Source organism: Sminthopsis crassicaudata, chromosome 6, assembly GCF_048593235.1.
Source record: "Sminthopsis crassicaudata isolate SCR6 chromosome 6, ASM4859323v1, whole genome shotgun sequence".
Taxonomy (NCBI): Eukaryota; Metazoa; Chordata; class Mammalia; order Dasyuromorphia; family Dasyuridae; genus Sminthopsis; species Sminthopsis crassicaudata.
This window is the reverse complement of record NC_133622.1, coordinates 35,319,000-35,338,911: the sequence shown is the minus strand read 5'-3', so window position 1 is coordinate 35,338,911 and position 19,912 is coordinate 35,319,000. Positions and strand designations below refer to the sequence as shown.

The 19,912-nt window shown below is 32.5% G+C and overlaps 1 protein-coding gene across 1 annotated transcript in view; it reads left to right on the top strand.

Moving 5' to 3' along the window:
• The window catches only part of GABRG1 (gamma-aminobutyric acid type A receptor subunit gamma1), an 89,723-nt gene that overhangs the window by 53,980 nt on the left and 15,831 nt on the right, over nt 1-19,912 (top strand). The window contains exons 4-5 of the mRNA XM_074273559.1: nt 9,582-9,802; nt 17,254-17,336. Of these exons, the coding sequence (XP_074129660.1) occupies nt 9,582-9,802; nt 17,254-17,336 (304 nt within the window). The remainder of the gene's footprint in view (nt 1-9,581; nt 9,803-17,253; nt 17,337-19,912) is intronic.

Below are 19,912 nucleotides of genomic sequence, written 5' to 3'. Positions count from 1 at the left end.
TAGGGAATAATGAGATCCTTTCTTGAACTGAATGGCTAAGCATTCAAATTCTTCTGCAGAGTATGACTCCAATGGGCTGGCCATGTAGTTCAAATATTGTTCAAATGCCAAATTCAATTTGCCCAAAATAATGTTTATGGATAACAAGGAAAGCACTTACATAGAAGACAGAAACATACAAGGATATTCTGAAGGTATCTCCAAAAACCTTTGGTATCAATTGTGAAACATGAGAGATACTGATCCATGATGGCCCAGCATTGTGTGCTTACAACAAAGAAGGGGCCATGCTCTCTGAGCAAAGCAGAATTGCAGAAGCTCAAAAGAAACATGAGAGGGGCAGCTATGTACAAACTCACTAAGGCATCATTGGTAGAATTGTGAAGTGATTGAACCATTCTAGAGAGTAGTCTGAAACTATGCCCAAAGGGCTGTAAAACTGGGCATACTTTGTGACCCAGCAATTCCATACTGGGTCTGCATCCCAAGCAAATCATAAAGGAGGGAAAAGGACCCACATGTGCAAAAGTGTTTGTTTCAGTTCTTTTTGTGGTAGAAAGGAATTGGAAAATGAGTAGAGGCCCATCAATTAGGGGGTGGCTGAATAAGCTGTAGTATATGAAAATAATGAAATATTATTGTTCTATTAAAAATGAACTAATTTTAGAAAGACATGGAGAGTTTTACATGAACTGATGCAGAGTGGAACAAGTAGAACCAGGAACACCTTGTACACAATATTGTACACAATGTGTCATGATCGACTATGAAACACTTGGTTCTTCTCCGTGATTCAAAGCAATCCCAATAGTCTTTGGACAGAAAATGCAGTTCTGCATCCAGAAAAAGAATTAAGGAGACTGAATGTAAATCAACACATGTTATGTTCACTTTTTTTTCTATTTTTTAATCTCTTCCATGATTTTCCCTTTTTGCTCTAATTTGCCCTCCCAACATGATTCATAAAATAATGTGTATTAAAAAACTAAATTTACTAAAAAAAGAGATATGTCTATCCTAAAGGTTCATGTGGATTATCTGTACTCAGCCTGTAATTGACTTTGAACAAGTTGAAGCAATTTCCCACGCACTATAAAAAGGAGAAATTGCTACCTAAATAAATCTCAGGCCAAGCTCCATTTGGTCCTTGTTTGGGTACTGATTGACTCAGATTGAATGTAAATAGCAGTCATTTCTGCTTTGGCCAAAAACTCTAAAGGTTTTCCTCTTTCGGATTTATTTATTTATTTTATTTTTATTGGGGAAAGAGGAACTAGGTGAAAGAGGAGATTCTTTGCCTCAAAAAGTCCCTAATCTTAATGACTGAATGGGTAAAGATTTAATCAAACTGAAATCAGTTATAGACCTTAGTTTTAAAAGGCCAAGGGTTCTCATTTTATCCAGAGCCATTTCTAGTCTTCTGGATCTATATCTTGCCACTGGACCCAGATGGCTTTGGAAGGAAAAGTGAGGCAGGCATGTCATGGCATCATTTCCCTGATAATGATGAAGAGTAAACTGAGGTCTAAACCGAGATGGGTCAGTTCCTTTTCTCTCTCTCCTTCCTTCCCCAAAATAACCAAGGGCGGGGGTCTGCAGCAAATGAATTTGCTACTTACTGCTGTATGAAAACATAGTCTTTATTGATTAGAATGGAAACACCAGACAGCCTGTGGGCAAAATGGCTGAAATAACATGATGCTTTTTGAGAACAAAGGACAAACAACCTAATTATTTAATCTCTCAACCAAGAAAGCTAGCAAGAAGAAAGACCCAAACTACAGAAAACAATGATATTTTGCCAATATCATTCCCTCCATTCAAAATCCATCCTATTAAAAAAAAAACATTATTCCCTCTCTTGGGTCTTTTCTGTTAGCTTACAACTTGACATGCTCTTGTGCCACTTGCCCCAAGAGCTTTTTGTGGATGAGACAGAGATGCTGAATTTGCAACTGTCAACAAGGTATATTAAAAAGTTCTTTGCTGCTCTGATTTTTAGGCTGAGAGTGCTTCAGTTCAATGAAGCACTACACTCTTTCTGTCTACTAGTCTTTAATATTCTCCTATTACAATATCTTTATTCACAAAATTCAGCCTGGTTTTTAAATTTTTTTTTAATCACACTGATCTTTATAACTGTAATAAACATGATTTACTTAGCTTTTATTTTTACCTATTGGCATCTTTTCTATCTTAATTTACGTGTTATTTTCTTCCATGGAATATATTTTAGTTCTTTATGGAGTACATAATTTTGTCAGATTTCCCTTCCTCTCCCCATTCCACACAATGAATTCTGTATAATTTCATGAAATATGTATTGTACTTATAGTTAACTTGTATTTCTAATCGTGTACAGTTATCTGGATCCCCACATTATTTTAATTATGAAGACTACAAGCTTCTCTATGGCAGGAACTCTTTTTTTTTTTTTTTTTTTTTTTCTTTTACTTCCTGGGAAAAAGTAGACCCTTTAGAAATATTTATTGAATTGAGCATCATTGGGACGTGGAATTCAAAAAAACAAACAAAAATTTCAAGATTGGAAATTCTTTCTGTGCCATTTAACTTTAAAAGATTAAAAAATTAGGAATAGCAACCATATTCTATTTTGCAAACAAAGTTATTAAATTAGAATGTGTTAACATTTTAAGAATGGTTAACAATAGAAAATACAGAAGTAATGGAAATATTTCTTTGCAAATATTTAAAGGTATATTTATTATTATTGATGTGGACTTACTTTCTTTCCCCTATCTGGAAAAAGCAAATCTGGCTATTATCAGACAAAACCAACTCCCAGACTATCTGGTTTGTATAGAGTGACTTGTAAGAATGGAACTCTTTATCATCTTCCACTGTCTATCCCTCAGACCTCTGGTCATCATTAAACAATCTTTGAGATATTGATTAGCAAAGTTTTTAGACAGGTCTAGGATCTGCTCTGCCAGGTGTATTTCATTAGGTCCCTCCTTATCCCTCCCTCTGAGCTTTTTCTTTCCTGGCATTTCCTTACCTCCCCTGAAAACCCCCAAGGTTGTGTTTTCCCTCTAAAAGATATGCCCATGATGAAGATCTTGGCTAAACTCAGCTCACTGTAATGTATGCTTTCTCTCCTCATAGTGTCTTTCCTTTCATGACTTCTTCTTCTTTATTTTAGCTAACTGGTTAATCTGCTGAACACCTCTATGGATTTAGACCACCAGTCAATGGCATACACAGGTCCTGTGGCAATTCCCTTAATAACTTCTTCCAAACTCCTTTCCTTGGTAACTTAATTGCTCTCCCAAGTTTATTTCACATTTACCACCCCTGGTGCCTATTTTATCTCTTATTTTATCTTTAATCTCTTCTATATAAACTTATATTTTGGCATAGAGAATGGTCACTGTGAATTTTCAAATGTTTATTTCAAACTAGAAATTGTGACATCAGTTATTGTTACAGTTCATGCAGTATACATTTAATATACTACACCTACTAGGTGCCAGGAGCTGTATTAAGCAGAGTGGATCAAGCAATTTTATTTGCTTTCTTAGAGGCAGTTAGGTGACCCAGTGGAGAAATTGCTGGGTCTGGAGCCAGGAAAACCTGAGTTCATACTTGATCAAAGACACCTTCTAGTTTTATAACCTGGGAAAGAGACTATGGCTGCTTCAATTTTCTGTATTATCAAATAGGTATAAAATAGCATCTACTTCCTGAAGTAGTTGTGAAGAGCATACGAGATCATACTTATAAATTATCTAGCATAGTGCTGGGCATATAGTAGTTTTTTTTTTTTTTTTCATTCTTCTCTTATAAGTTGGTCAAGAAAAAATGAGGCCCAAAAGTAATATACTATAAAAAGTATTTCAGTATAAAAGAAAATTGCTATTATCAAGAAATAATACATCTAAGTCTTTTAGCATAGGTGGGAGATCTAAATATATACTTTCTTTATTTATGTTGAATATATTAAAACATATTATACATGTTAAAATATGTCACGAGTGCATGAAAGATAACAGTGTCTTGAATGAAATCCACATTGTGTTTATCCCCAGACTCTGAGAACCTTGAGATGTTTTTGCATAGACTTAAAGTTAATATGAATTAGTGGGGGAGGCAGGCAGACAGACAGGCAGAGACAGAAAAAAGACGAAGTCAGTTCAGAGACAGACACACACATACTCATGCATGCGCACACACAAGCAGAAATGGAAACAGAGACATACTGGGGGTCTCCTGATATCACAGGAACTAGAGTTCCTGGAAGAAAATTATTCCATGTACTTAGGAGACTGTGATCTGTCAACAGGAAGCTTTCATGTAGTAGAAAAGACCTTGGATTTATAATCCAAAGACCAGAATTTGAATCCTATATTACCACTTCTTATCTGTGACAACAGGAAATTCATATAATCTAAAGAAGTCATTTTCTGGGTTTCATTTTCCTCACTGTCAAAAAAACAAAAACAACAACAACAACAACAAACAACTGTGAGGATTAAATGGACCAATGCATAAAATAGTTCTTCCCCCATAAAAAGTACATACTAATTAAAAAACTTATATAATTATTGTTAATAGTTTAATGATCTTTATTATTACTATCATTGTCACCATCATCATTGCTGTATTCTAGGCACTGATGAAGAATACATGGCACAGCCACACTTTATCAATGTAAATGAAGAACCAGAATCTGAGGAAAATTGACATAATCCATTTCCTGCCAGGGAAGCAATTTCTATCTCCTGAATAATAAACAGAATAGTATATACATTGAGTATAACCAGCTAGATCTCACTAGAATCTGAAATTGATACTAAATTATCTTTGGGGGGAAAAGAATGAAGGAATTATGTTAATACCAGAATCAGTGAGTGAAGGGGTATGTGATGGGGGAGAAAGTCAGTATGGAATATTTGTTACAAAGCAGATTGCTGCAATAGATACAGTAAATGAGAATGGTGTGAGTGGGATTGCTTCTTGCTTCATCAGCTTCAGATGAAGAAATCCTTAATGTACATTTGAATTGAATTACATAAAGGCTAAGGGGAAAAAAGCAATTCTATTTTGTTATCACAAGAGGTGTTCCCTTAGTAGATGCACTACATATGTACAATTCTGATTACTGAATTTCTTGTGCCTTATAAAATGATCATGTCTGAATATGATAATTTTTTTTCATGAAAAACCTTAGCGTCATTCTTATCAACATAACTGCTCCACTGGTTTGTGCATTTTAATTTAAAAATATATTCTCTCAACTACTTTCTGAAGTCTGGTCACAAATCACTGTTATTTGGACAAATTAATTTAATCCAGTATTAAATTTTTAGCAAGGGACAAATAGTAGGTCTAAAATAGTAAGATCTGATAAGTGAATATTGATTTGGCTAAAAAATTAAAATAATTCAATCAGATTAAATACTTAATATGTTCCTTGTTTTATGCCTTTCTTCTGTGTGTATGGATGCATTTGTGTAGTTGTGTGTGTGTGTGTGTGTTTTGGGAAAAGAAAAAAAGAGCATACCTGAGATTTCATTGGTGTAGTAAACTCAAAGATGAAGAAGAAGCTTCCTTTAATGAGTTAGTTTAGCTTGGTACCTTCCTTACAACTTGTTTTAGAAGTGGCTTATGTCCTTGAGAGTTTGAAGGATTTGCTCATGATTATGAAACTAGTATTTATATGACAAGGGTGGGAGGGGAGGAGAATGAGACCTCTGCAATCCAGTTTATCCACATTCCAAAGTCACCTATCTAGTACACAATATTGCTATTCGTACATACAGGCATAGTACATATAGTTATTTGTAAATAAATCATTTCTCTACTATACATACTTAAATGAGAAGTAGCATGGCTGGCTGGATATAGAGGTGACTTTGGGGTCAACAACACTGATGTTGATGTGATCTCTATCTAAATATAAAAACATACTGGACTGGTAAAGCTGGACAAAGTATTTTAGCCCTAGATCTGCTATTTAAGTGTGTTAGATAAGTATAAATCCAAGATTAGATTCAGGTAAATTAAGGGCTTTAATTCTGGTTTTGTCATATGTCTTCTAGATTACTTTGGATAATTCACTTCACTTTCCATGAAATTGTAGGCATTTCAACTAAGTCCTCTCCACTCCCCATCCCACTTCCAGTTCTAAAATCTCTTCCTCTTTAATCTTATTTTGGTTTGTTGTTTCCCTTCATGCTCTAAGAGGAACACAATGACATTACTATATTAGAGTCAAGTTAGTGTGTCTATGACTGATCAGACCAATACAAGCTCAGAATGTTCTGCCACAGATCAGACACAAATAGTCCCTATGAACATTTGAAGTGACTTCTCTAACTTGGTTCATCTCACTTTTCTTCTGAGCTAATTCAATTCTGCTTTGCCCATAGAACATAGCACCTTTCTGATGAGGGCACACCATACCGGGTGGTCCTATGGTAATGTGTCCCCTGTTATAAATCAATTTATTCTGAGAATGTCATTATGTTGTTTTTTGTTTTTTTTTTTTTCTGACTAGAGTATAAATATTTTGTGTGAATTCTCCATTAAATAGTCTCTTAGCAAAGTGTACCTTTGACATTCAAATGATATGTTCAGCCCAATAGAGTTGCTCTTGCTGTAGTAAAGTTTGAATGCTTGGTAATTTAGTTTGAGAAAGGACCTCAGGGTTTGGATTCTATGGCATTATAATCCTATGTAGATACTGCAAAATGAGATATATAGGAGAAGGGAAGAAATTTGAGAAAGATTTGAAAGAACAAGTAAGAGTTCATTAAGGAAAACTGGGGAATTCGAATAAGCCTGGCACAGGAAAGGGCATGGGGCAGATGTAGATGAATGAAAACAGAAGGCTTGATTAGAGGATAGTGGGTAGTCGAGGTTATTTGAGTAGTTACTTTGTGATGGAATTGTCACTTTCAGAACTTTCCTTTTTTGGATCATTATCAGAAAAAAAAGGGAAGGGTGCTTATTAGTCTTATAGGCCTAAAATATAAGGTATGTAAATTATATAATTATATTACATGTAGTTATTATTATAATTATGTAATTATATGATTTTATGATTCACTGATTTGGGTGTAGCCCTGATTTTCATAGAATATATATATATATATATATATATATATGTATGTATATATGTATGTATACATATATACATATATATACACACACACATATGCATATTGGTACATGCAGTTTTTCTAAGTCAATATGCAATCATGTAAATCCTTACTGATTTTGATATAGTAATTAAATATATAGATATGCACATGTGGTTGTTTTAAGTCAATATGTAACTTCTGGGGATCCTTATGCATGCTTTAGTGCACCACAAATTTGCCACCACATTTATAAAGAATATTATTGTAGTGATTTCCATATTTATGTCTATTAGGAAAACTATCATAGAATAGCATCTCAATGTTGTAAGGGATCCTAGAAATTAACAAATCAAAATCAAACCTTAGCATGTGTCACAAATATTGGTTGACAAGTGACCATTCAACTTTTAGTCAAAGATTTCCAATGTGAAAAAACATACTAGCTACTACTAAGTTATCACATTAATGCCCCTTATACATTCTTTCAGGCACAATAACAAAACACAAGACCTCTCTTTTCCTGTTATCTTAATTCTTTGAAGATATAGGAGTCTCTAAGAGATACTTTAAAGAGAATTATACTTCAGCATTTAAGAAATCCATAAATTTCATAAAGTGGAGTTTCCTTCCACTGATTTTCAGTGGAGCTCTTTCTGTCTTAGTAGTTTCTTCAAGTTACTTTGAGAGTGTGTGAGGGGAGGGGGGTGATTAAGTGATGTAGGGTGGAGCAGTAAGGAGGGAATCACCCTTTAGTGAACCTGGTAAAGAGAATCCTTAGATGACAGATTTACAGCCTATCACAAGGACTCCACTTCAAGTCTTTCTAGTTACAGAGATCCTACCAAAGCCAGTAATTTGTCCCCTAGCTTTTATGAATACAGAGCCATCACTATGTCCTGATAAAGCATCCAAGTAGGAATTCAGTAGTGAAAGCAGGAACACAGGGTATAAAGATTTTATTATCATGTTAATAAATTGTGCCTAATAAAGAAGATAACTTAATATTTTCTTCTATTACATTTGAAATTGAACAAACTAGCCTCCTTAATTCAATGAACCATTAAATAGGGAATAGTCATTTGAGTCCAAAGAATATGTCCTATTTGCAAATATCGTCTGTGGCCAAGACTTCTTAAAATGTACTTAACACTATTTAAAATCATACAGATTCATCATGGCTAAATATTTTCATTTTCCATTGTAATTATAATTATTCCTGAGAGGAAGCTTGGAGGCATAGTGAAGGTAGTATGGAGTTTGGAGTCAGGAGTGTAGGATTAAAATCCCATCTCCCAGTGATACTAGTTCTGTGATGCTTGACAGGTAACTTCCATAGCTCATGTAATTCCCTGGGACATATCTATTATTATATCATAAACAAATTATTTGCATTAGGTATTCCCACACTGGAAATTCCTCACAATAAAAAAAAAAAAAACAACAACAACAGATTCTTTCAATTATACCTATTTTTATTTTAGGCAAAAATTCTTCCATGAAAGAGATCTTACATTTCTTTTCTTGTATTGTAGTTGCCTAATTGAAGGGAAAGTTAGATAAGAATTTCTAACTTGAATAGAATATATGTATATAAATTCATACATGCATATACATACATACATACATGTGTGTGGGGAGAGAGAAATTAGTATAGAACATCTCTACTTGAAGGAAAATTAATAGCAAGTGATAATGGAGACAGATTCAATAATTATCAGATAATATGCACATTAACTGCTACTAAAATTGACAAAATCTGAATATCAAATTAAACATGATTGACTGAATGAAAATCAAGGATTTTAGCCCTAGATTAATCCTCTAGGTTTTTTTTTTTTTTTTTTTTTGCTTTGTTTTGTTTTTATGAAAAGCATTTATTTATAATAAAAATGTTTTAATTGGAAAAGTGAAAGAATGACATTCATCATTTCCTACAATATATAATATTATTTGTAAGAACTTTGAGATATTATAATGGAATGGAAAATATTCTGCCTTAATTTATAATCTTGTATGCAAAATATCTTAGGCCAGGAACTCTTATTTGGCTAGGAACTCAAACTGGATTTTTGTTTGTTTATGTTGTTGCCTTAATGTTGATAACTATTTCAGTATATTTTTTCTTTATAATGTTATGAATTATATATACTATATTTTAAAGTATTATTTCTGAGAGCCCATGTGCTTTAAGAGATTTTAAGGGGTCCATGACTCATAAAATGGATAATAATCCTAGGTTCTTGGCAAGTTAGAAAGATCTAATAAGCTTTAGTCAATAATTGATCAATAAATATTAAGTGCCTACTATGTACCAGGCACTATGCTAGGCATTGAGGATATTAACCTTATTGAGTTAGCTTACAACTTGTCAGAAGAGCTTGATATCCATAGAATTTAAAGAAATGCAAGACACAACTATCAAATGAAAAAAAAAAAAAACTTAACACACCCTTATATTTTTTATTTTCTTTTCAGGAATATACCATAGATATAATTTTTGCCCAGACTTGGTTTGATAGTCGCTTAAAATTTAATAGCACAATGAAAGTCTTGATGCTTAACAGCAACATGGTTGGAAAAATTTGGATCCCTGATACTTTCTTCAGAAACTCAAGAAAATCAGATGCTCATTGGATAACAACTCCCAACAGATTGCTTCGAATATGGAGTGATGGAAGAGTTCTCTATACCTTAAGGTAATATTTTTGTTGTTATTTTAATTTGGAAAAAAAAATATTTACCTTAATCCCTTTATTCACAGTAATGTTCTACAATCTATTAAATATTTTTCTTGTTTTTTTTTTTTAAATGGCAAATGCAGAAATGATATTTCTATATATCAGGTTTATAGACAAGTTTCTGAAAATACAAGTTTCACAAAAGAAAAAGATTACATAATATTTTAAAATATATTCATATTTCAAGGAAGGTTACATCTTTACAAATGATGGACAAAAAGCAAGCTATTCTGCAGATAGAGTCTTCTTCATTTCCCAAGCTATCCCTTAATCAATACATGGTTATATAGTTGTTTAAACATTTAAATCATATCTGACTCTTCATGATTCCATCTGTGGTTTTCTTGGCAAAAATCTGCAGTGATTTTTCATTTTCTTCTCCAGCTCAATTTACAGATGAGGAACTGAGGCAGACAGAGTTAAGTGTTTGAATCTAGTCTCCCTGATTCCAGATCATGCTCTCTATCCACTGCGTCATTTACCTGTCCAAACAATATGTATTTTTGTCTTTAAAAGTCATCCAAGTATATTTGCTACTCCAATTTTCCTCTGTTGTCCTTGGAATATCGAAGCTTTCCCACGGTGGTACCTTATCAAAGCCTATTCTGCTCAGCCCACTGTCAAATATTTTTTCTCCTTTCTTCTCTTCCTCCAAAGTCCCCATCAAAATATAGCTGACCTACATGCCACTTCCTCAAATCCCTTTCTTTTCTAACTAAACTGATAAATTAATTCATGTTCCTCTAACATATTAATGGACATAATGAGAATTCTTTGTAGAATGAAAGTTGTAAGTAGCACAAAGAAAAATGGGAAATAGATGGTAAGTGCAAGAGGTCTGCAGAATTTTATCCAATATGACTTTCTCATAAGAAGTTTCATAAAGAATGATGAATGACCCAAAAGGTGGTTAATCATTTAGTAAGTGTGAGTGAGAATTAATTGATGGACAACCTCTCTTCTCCAGCTATTAATGCTTCCCCCTCCCCTGTATATTTCAAAGGATTGTTTTCTTATAGATTAATTTGCAACTTCATTGTCTCTGCCCTATTATGCTTAATCTGTGTTCAGATTGTGTTCACCACCTCCAATAGTGTGTATGTCATTTAAGAGGAGGGACAATTTTATTTTTGTCTTTTTTGTTACAAATGATAGCTAGCATAGGGCCTTGCACATTATAAGTTCTTAATAAATAATTATTGGATAGAATTCTATCTACAGTAGTTGACAAGAGGAGCCATACCAGAGAGATCATCCGTTTGCTGTATTATTAAAGTAATGGGCCAATGTATTATTCGCCATAGATAGTTTACTTATATTTTAATAGAAGCTTATCAGTACTCAAGGGAAAGCAAAAACTCACAGTGAAAATTTCAGGTACTAAAGGAAGACTATTAAGGGAGACACTTGGGGAAAGATGCATCTCTCCAGAGAATCCTCAGCAATTTCACATCAGTTCCAGCCTCTTCTGCCTAAAGCCAGACCTGCCAATACACAGATGTTTTGGTTATTTAGTACAGGAAGTATCATAATTGATAAAAGAAATTAAATAATTTAAAGTCTTTTAAAAATTGTTCTATATCATTATTGGAGAAATCCTAATTAAATCTAACGTGAGATATTATTTCCTATATACTAGATTGGTTAAAATGATTGAAGGGGAAAGAGAGAAATATTGGAGGGGTTGCAGAAAAATTGGGACACAAATTTATTGTTGGTGGAATTGTGAACTGAATCAACCATTTTAGAGAGTAATTTGGAATTATGCTCAAACATCATCTACTTTAAAAAAAATTCTGCTTCTAGCCTCACTGTTGTTAGATTTGGAAAATAATTTGCCTTCTTTAGCTTTACCTTAAGGTATTAACAAATCATCCCTTGTTTCTTCTACCATATTCAACTATTATATATCTAGTTGTCCACTCAATGTGAAATTTCTTGATTAAAAAAAAAAAAAGTTGTTTAATTCCAATACTTATACATGCCAGATGTTTCACTCTCTTATTTTTTTTTTTTGTATTCAGAGTCCTGATCCATCATCCTAATTATTTTGATTTCTTAAAGAACACCTTAACTAATGACATTTCTCCAATTTTCATAACTTCTTCCTCCAATTTATTTTCTTCTCCCTTGACTTTAGGCACATATTAGTTCCTTATTTCCCCCTTCTTAATGTTTCTTCCCCTGTTTATTAATTTCCCCTCATTATTCCACGATAGTATGTCTATGGCTCTTTTTTTTTTGTTAACCACTGCCCTTCTTCCATAGAAACAATTCACATTTTTTATAAAGATGACTCTTATTTATATATTCCATTATTGGCCATTATTTTTTTTTCTCCTTGGCCAAAACTTGTAACTTCTATTAGTCAAAAGACATTTGTTTCTAAAATTATCATTATCTTAATTTCAAAGTATTAAAAGCAAGCTTATTATCTTTCTTTCTTAAACCTGCTGCTCTTTTGACTGTACTATATTTATGGTACTGCTGTCACTCTGTTTTATACATTCATAACATTGATTTTGTCTAATCAGTTGTCATATCCTGACAACTGTCTCTCAACCCCTTCCATTAGGCTCCCTCCTGCCTCCTGTCACTGCCTTATTTCAGGAAAAATGTACTGAGACAATTTCAATACCTTTCAGGAGAGCTTTTGATTGTACTTTTCTTCAAATTCCCTTAATTTATCCTTCATATTGCTTCCAGAATAATGTTTGTTTAGCTTGGAACTTATCCCTTTGCTTCCCTGCCTCCAGATCTTTGGTGGCACCCTCTGGTTTATTAAGACTATTTGATTTTCATTAAGATTCATATGGAGGGGCAGCTAGGTGGTGCAGTGGATAGAGCACCAGCCTTGAATTCAGGAGGACCCCAGTTCAAATCTGGTCTCAGACACTTAACACTTCCTAGCTGTGTGACCCTGGGCAAGTCACTTAACTCCAGCCTCGGGAGTGGGGTGGGGGGGGAGATTCATATGTAATGGATATGTTGTTTTTTTTTGTTTTTGTTTTTTTGTGTTTTTTTTGTTTTTTCCAACAATGAGGTGATTCAAGCCAGTTCCAATAGACTTGTGATGAAGAGACCTTCTGTAGCCAGAGAGAGGATTGTGAGAACTCAGTGTGGATTACAACATATTATTTTCACTTTTTTGATGATGAAATGTAAACACACAAAAATATTCTTATCAAAATCCCACAATTTGGATTTGCTTCACCTACCTTAATCTCAATTATCCATATCCATTTAATTTGTATTTCAACAAATCTGTATTACTCTTCTCTATAATGAAAATATCTCTCTGTGCTCTTCAATTTCTATAGCTTTGTCCATACTATACCCTATTTGAAGAATGTTTCTCCTAACTCAACTATTTAAAGTCCATCTATTTTTCAACTTCTAATCAAATAGTACTTCTTTGAATGCTTCCTCATCACTTCCCATTAAACTTCTCCCATTAAACTAGAGTTTCTTTCTCCAAAATGAAGTTGAAGTAGATGGTCCATGAGGTTTCTGTCTACTCTTCATCTATAATCCTATGAAATATCATACATTTTGATTCCCTCTTCTAGATATTAAGTGGGAAAGGACTATGTCTTATCTCATTCACTATCTATTTCCCCCTCTCAAATACATGCAATATGCAGTTGATATATGTTCAATGAATGAATGAATAACAATTTTTGATATGCCCTATAACAATTCCTCTCTCAACTTGCCACTTGCTAGGCTTATACATTTGCTTTTATAAAATCATTCTCCCTTTATTCCAAACATCTTAATCACTGAGATCAGCTCCCAGGATAAAACAGGGCTAATCATATTCCTTATTGTTGCTACTGAAGTTTTACTACCCTTTAGTTCTCTCCTAACATTAACACTCATTCTTATTCTCAGTTTCTGTCTTTCTCTATCTTCTTTCTCTGTCTATGTGTGTCTCTGTCTCTCCTTCCCCCTCCTTCTTTTTCTGTCTCTCCTTTCCTTTTCCCTCCCTGTATTTGTCTCTGTGTGTATCTTTCTCTTTCTGTCTCTCTCCACACATACAGAGAAATATATGTGCATATATATATATATATACATATATATATATGCATATGTATATTTCTGTATCTATGCATCCATTTAATAATAAGGTGTAAGTAAAATTATTTTCCCATGATTCACTCCACTCTATTGCAAAATTCCAATTCTTTAACCTTAAAGTCTATTTCTAAAGATGTATCTATATTAAAAAAATCTTTCCCCAATGTGAGTTCTATACTTTCCCTAGTAGCAATTTACATATAGATTTATATGATTGGATAGAAGGTAAAAATTAAAAATGTAATTTTAGACTTATTTACTTTTTCGACTGTTATTTTTTCCTAGGAACTTATTGAAGTATGATCCGAAATAAATTAATTTTTTAAAAAATGACTTTCATGGTTCCCTCTTACCATTTTCTCACTCTATAAAAGTATATCATCAAAAGGTGCATTGAATATGCATGGACTGATGTCCCATGATGAGAACAAATTTTTTGTTTTGTTTTATCTAAATGTCCTGATCTCCCTCATTTCTATTTATCCACTTGAAAAATGCTCTTTTCCTACTCTGTAGATAACCCTTAATACCAGGGTTCTTTAATTTATATATATTAAAGAAACCATTAAAGTATTTGAAAGTACCACAATGAAAATGATCCTATGATGAATTTTGGTTCTATTAATTAGGAAAGTTGTTCAATGGATCTTTATAACCAAGTAACAAAAGCTTTAAATAGGGTAATGTTTTTCTATTAAATCAAAAAAATGGCTACATTTTGAATATTCTGGTTGAGCTAAAAATGATAATTGTATTCTGGCAAGTAATTCATCATAGACATCTGAAAGTTTTGCTTTAAATTTAATTGAACTGCTTTCTATATGTATGCTTTTAAAAACACCATCCATAAGTAGGGTTAAAAGAAATTATTTTAAAAGGGACAGCAGTAATATGTGACTGATATAAGTGGCTGATAATTATAAGCTGCCAAAACATTTTTGCAGTGATTAATTTATGAAATATATTAAATCTCAAATGTCAAAATAATGTCACTGGTATCTGTATTATCAAGTTCCTAAAAGCTTGCATTGAACACAAAACCCATTTTGAAATCTATCTTTCCTAAGAACTATTTAATTTTTAAAAAAATATAACATCTCTTCTCAAATACTTTCTGCCTATTTGTGCCTTGGCTTGTTATAGAAAATGACTGCAGGATGCCAGTGATTTAAATTTCTTGTCTTCTGTTCTACACAGTAGAGATGATACCAGCATGGAATTTCTATTTATTTTAATGGAAACATGGTGTTATTATTATTTCCTCAGGATAAAGTAAGATAAGAAATAGTTCCAAAATGCACAAGATCTGAGGAAATGGGGAAATAAGCTACCTACAAAAGCTAACTAGATATTCCATTAGGATTATTGGCTGATTCACAAACCTACTGGTAGCCTGGAGATTTTTTATTCAGAACACAGGATTTGAATCTCTTCCAGGTTTAGTTATGTGAATTCTGACAGAGGATACAGGGGGAATGTACAATTGCCTCCAGACAATCCACTAAGTTCTTTGGATGTTTGAATAACTGCCAATTGTAATTTTCACATTTTTTTATTTCCCAAATCTCACTCATCCCTTCTCAAAAGCAATTGGTTTTAGACAATGGTGATATTACTAGTATTTTTGACCTATAAGACAATTCATTTCATAGAAAATAATATACTTTCATATTTAATAACCCCAATACCTATAATAATTACCTTATGTGTTTTTCATGGTATCAATTAAAAAGATTTGATATTTCAATAGATATTTCAATATAATTATTAATAAAATGGAAATGGCTTCCCATAATGAATAAATCTATTAGTGACTACTGATTCATTCTAACTCTTATCTTTATCTTTTCAAATATTCACAACAGTCTACCTTGGGGCCTTCTTCTGTGTTCTTTGACATTCTTTGATATTGTCTAGATGCTAAGGGAAATGAATATTGTTTATCAATTATCCTATTTATAAAATCACCCCTAGGCATATGACTATTTGGTCATATGTGTACTTATTTGTACTTCTGTGTAGTATTTTTTTTTTTTTTTGGTAATATGTAGTGGTCAGCTCCCATTCATCATTTAGCTCTTTTTTATTCTTTGGGTTCATGAAATTTTATGTATGCAAATTTTAAATTTATGTATGTAAAAATGTTTTCCAAAGAACAAATAATTGTAGAGGTGTTGAATTGTCATCATAATCAAAACCACCACTAGCACTACCAATCTTCCTCTCCTTTCTTCTTTATCTCTCCGTAGTCATTACCCTTATGTCCAATTCTTTGGCACCCCATCTATGGTTTTCTTGGCAAAGATAATGGACTGGTTTTCCATTTCCTTCTCTAGTTCATTTTATAGAATGGCAAGCAATCTCAAGTTACTTGCTTAAGGTCAAATAGGAGTAAATATCTTAGATCAGATTTGAACTCAGGAAGATCAGTCTTCTTTACTTCAAACTCAGCAGTCTATTCATTGTGCTACCTACCTTTTCTTACAACATCATTGATTATACCAATTTCAGATGATTACTTCGTGCGTGTATTAGGATGGAAAACTAATACATTCATTAGTATCATATCATAGTTAGAGAAACCAAGGCACAGAACTGTGTCATGACTTATCATTGGCAGAATGGGGATGGGAATTCTGAGTCCCTAAATGTACAATCTCCACTATTTTCCATTAGAACATTCACCCACTAATTATGCTCTCTTAGGTAGAAGTTAATACATAAAACATTAAAATGCTGTCCTTTAAAAATGATTGTTTTCTTTCTTCTGTGAGCCCTAGAAAAAATCACTTCTTAAATTTATAAAACGAGAATTTTGAATGATACGATCTTGAAGGTACTTTGTTGGTTTTGAAATTTCATGATTACATGATTTTCAGTGATATGACTAGGTTATCTAAAGTGAGTCATATTTATATTCGGAACTCTAAGACCTAAATTTCCTAAATTCATTGTTTTGGGTTCCTAACTTTGCTTTACTAGGCATTTTCTTTTATACTGTGATTCTTTAAAATTTTTAAAAAGTCTAAGAATTTTGCCTCAAAAAAATACTGGTAATATTAAATTTATGAAGTCTAGCTCTACAATGGAGTTTACCTTTCATTGTACTACGTTTATTTCCAGAAAATTTCTGGTTATTATGGAATAATTTGCCACATATAAAATTTGTTAAGCTTATTGATAATGTGTTATAATCTGAAATTTTGATGTTATGTAAAAATATACAGCTGCCTTTTTGGTGTTAATTTTGTTGTTAAAAGATTATATCTTATAAATATTCAAATATATCATGTTTCTTTTCTTAGCAGATCTTTGTTTCTTTGAATTAGGTTGACAATTAATGCTGAATGCTATCTTCAGCTACATAACTTCCCTATGGATGAACATTCCTGCCCACTGGAGTTTTCCAGCTGTAGGTGGTAAAATACTTCATAATTTTATCTCATTTTAAATTCAAATATTGTTTATTTAATGATTGAAAAGGAGGAAATTATGTTCTTTGATTTCCCTAGATTCATGTTAGGGTTATCTTTGGACTATATAAAATACATTGTAAATATATATATATATATTTACAATTTAGGTCTCTTCTTTTAATGTTAAAAATAAAGGACAAGACTTAAAGCTCAATTGGACATCTCGGTCATCATACTTCATAAGCATTAAAATTATCGAAGCAGTAACTAGTTATTCTGATGTAGTTGAAAAATGTTACAGAGCTTGTCATGTGAGATCTCAATAACATAAGTAGGTACAAATGTCAAATCCATGGTTAGCTTTCTTGCAGAGATTTTAGAAAACTTTATTAGAATTCTCTACACTTTGCAGAAGCAATATTTGACTCATATTACCAAGATATTTATATTAAATATACTTCAAATACCACTTTTAAGGTGGTTTGTGTAAAACACTTTGTACTGTAAGTAATTATAGAGACAAGAAGTCTTGGATCTCAAAGAGTTTACATTCTAATGAATAGAATTAGTCCTTTTGCTAATACTTGTTTAATATAGGAAGAATTTTTTTTTTTTTAGTTGAAACTGGATGAGTTAGAATAGTTTACATAGAAAATATTAGGGTTTTGGTTCTTATTGATAAGAAAGAATGAGAAAATTGAGGTCAAAATGAAATAACATAGCTATCAATTTTTAAAAAATTATACATATAAGTGCACATAGCTTACCCAGGGAGACAACAAATTCCTCAAGGGTTGGTACTTTGTTGATTTTTTTTCCCCTTTCATCATACCCTATATAATGATTACTTAATAAACACAAGTTATAATTGTAAAAATGTAGCTCAATTATTTACCATATTTTTCTCAGGAATTCTCAGGAATATTTACATTTATGATCATTTTAATATATTTTTTTTCTTGATGACTAGCTAGTAATAAAGAATTCTTAAAAAAAACACATGAAATTATATGAAAAAGTTCATTCTTTGCCCTCTCCACTATAGACTAAGAACAGTTTTCATTTTCAATGTGACTCTATTCTTTTTTTTTTTTTTTAATTAAGCATATTTTGGGATCTTTTTTATTGCCAAATATTCATTGTTATGACTATCCAACCTATATTAAGTTTTGATAATTTAGCACTAAGTAAAATTTTATAGAAATTTTCAAGAAAGAATATATTGAAAGTAGTGAGAATTATACTTTAATACAAGTTTATGGAATATTCTATGAAAAGCACTATGGTAGGTAGGTCCTTATTTATATTGGACAGGAAGAAAGAGAGGGGGGGAAAAGGAGGCAAGAGGGAGGGCAGAGAAAAAGAGAGAAATGGAAAAAAAAAAAAACAGAGAAAGAGTATTTCCTCTGATTTTAAGTTGCTTTTCATCTTGTAAGAGAAAGGGCACATATCCAGATGTGATTATATTACAAAGTTAGGCAAGATAATTTTATGAGGTAAAAACTAGGGAAAACTAGGGAGATTTCATGAAGGAGATAAATATTTTGCTGGGTCTTAAAGGAAGGAAAGACTATCAAAAGGTAGCCATTTGAAAGGGAGGAAGGATTGGATGGAGATAATAAAGGAGCTAGCCAAAGCAAAGGGGTGTGTGTGTGTAGTATATAAAGAGTAGATGTCTCAAACTTGTATTAAACATGACACTATCTAGTGTGCTTGAAAAAAATCATGAAACCATGCTGATTGGATCCACTAAAATTTTGGTTCACAAAGCCTCAACTAGAACCTCACTGAGGTAAGGAAATGCTTTTATGTCCCACTTTAATCAGTTCACTCTCTCACTCATCATAATGGCTTTTCATCTTTCTTCAATTCTCTCATAGGATCACTTCCCTCACCATTTCAGCTGAGAATTCTGCCTTGTATTTCTCCCCTTCCCTGCAAAAAGGCAATTTATTGAGAATTCATTGTAGTCTCCTTTTAATTTCAAAGCACAAACATATCTCCCCCACTATCATCTTCTTCACTCCTACTCTTTTTGTAACCAACAAAATCCTTTCTACAGGCACCCTTGATTTTTTTTTTTTCAATCCATCTTCTACAGCATATCCCCTCCTCCATCACCTTCATTGTTTCACTAATCTTGTTTCTCCCTTACTACTTGCTACTTCCCTTCTATTTAAAAACAAACTCCAGTCTCCTCCCTCCTAGGCAGCTAGTTGGGGAAATAGATAACATGAATAACTGGAAGTCAGCAACTCTGACTTCTAATCCAGCCTGAAACATTCATCAGATATATAACACTGGTTAAGTCACCTAATCTCTCTCAAGTTCAACTTGCTCATCTATAAAATGAGGATAATAATAGCATTTACCCCACAAGTTTGTTGTATCAAATGAATTAACATAAGGGAAAGACTTCACAAATTCCAAATCACTATATAAATACTCTTTAATTATTATTACCTTTTCTAAAGGTTAACACTCACTTGACATGACATTTTCACTATTTGACTATATGTCTGAAAAATTGTCAGTCAGCCATATTGACTTTTAAGGAACTGAGTATTTGATT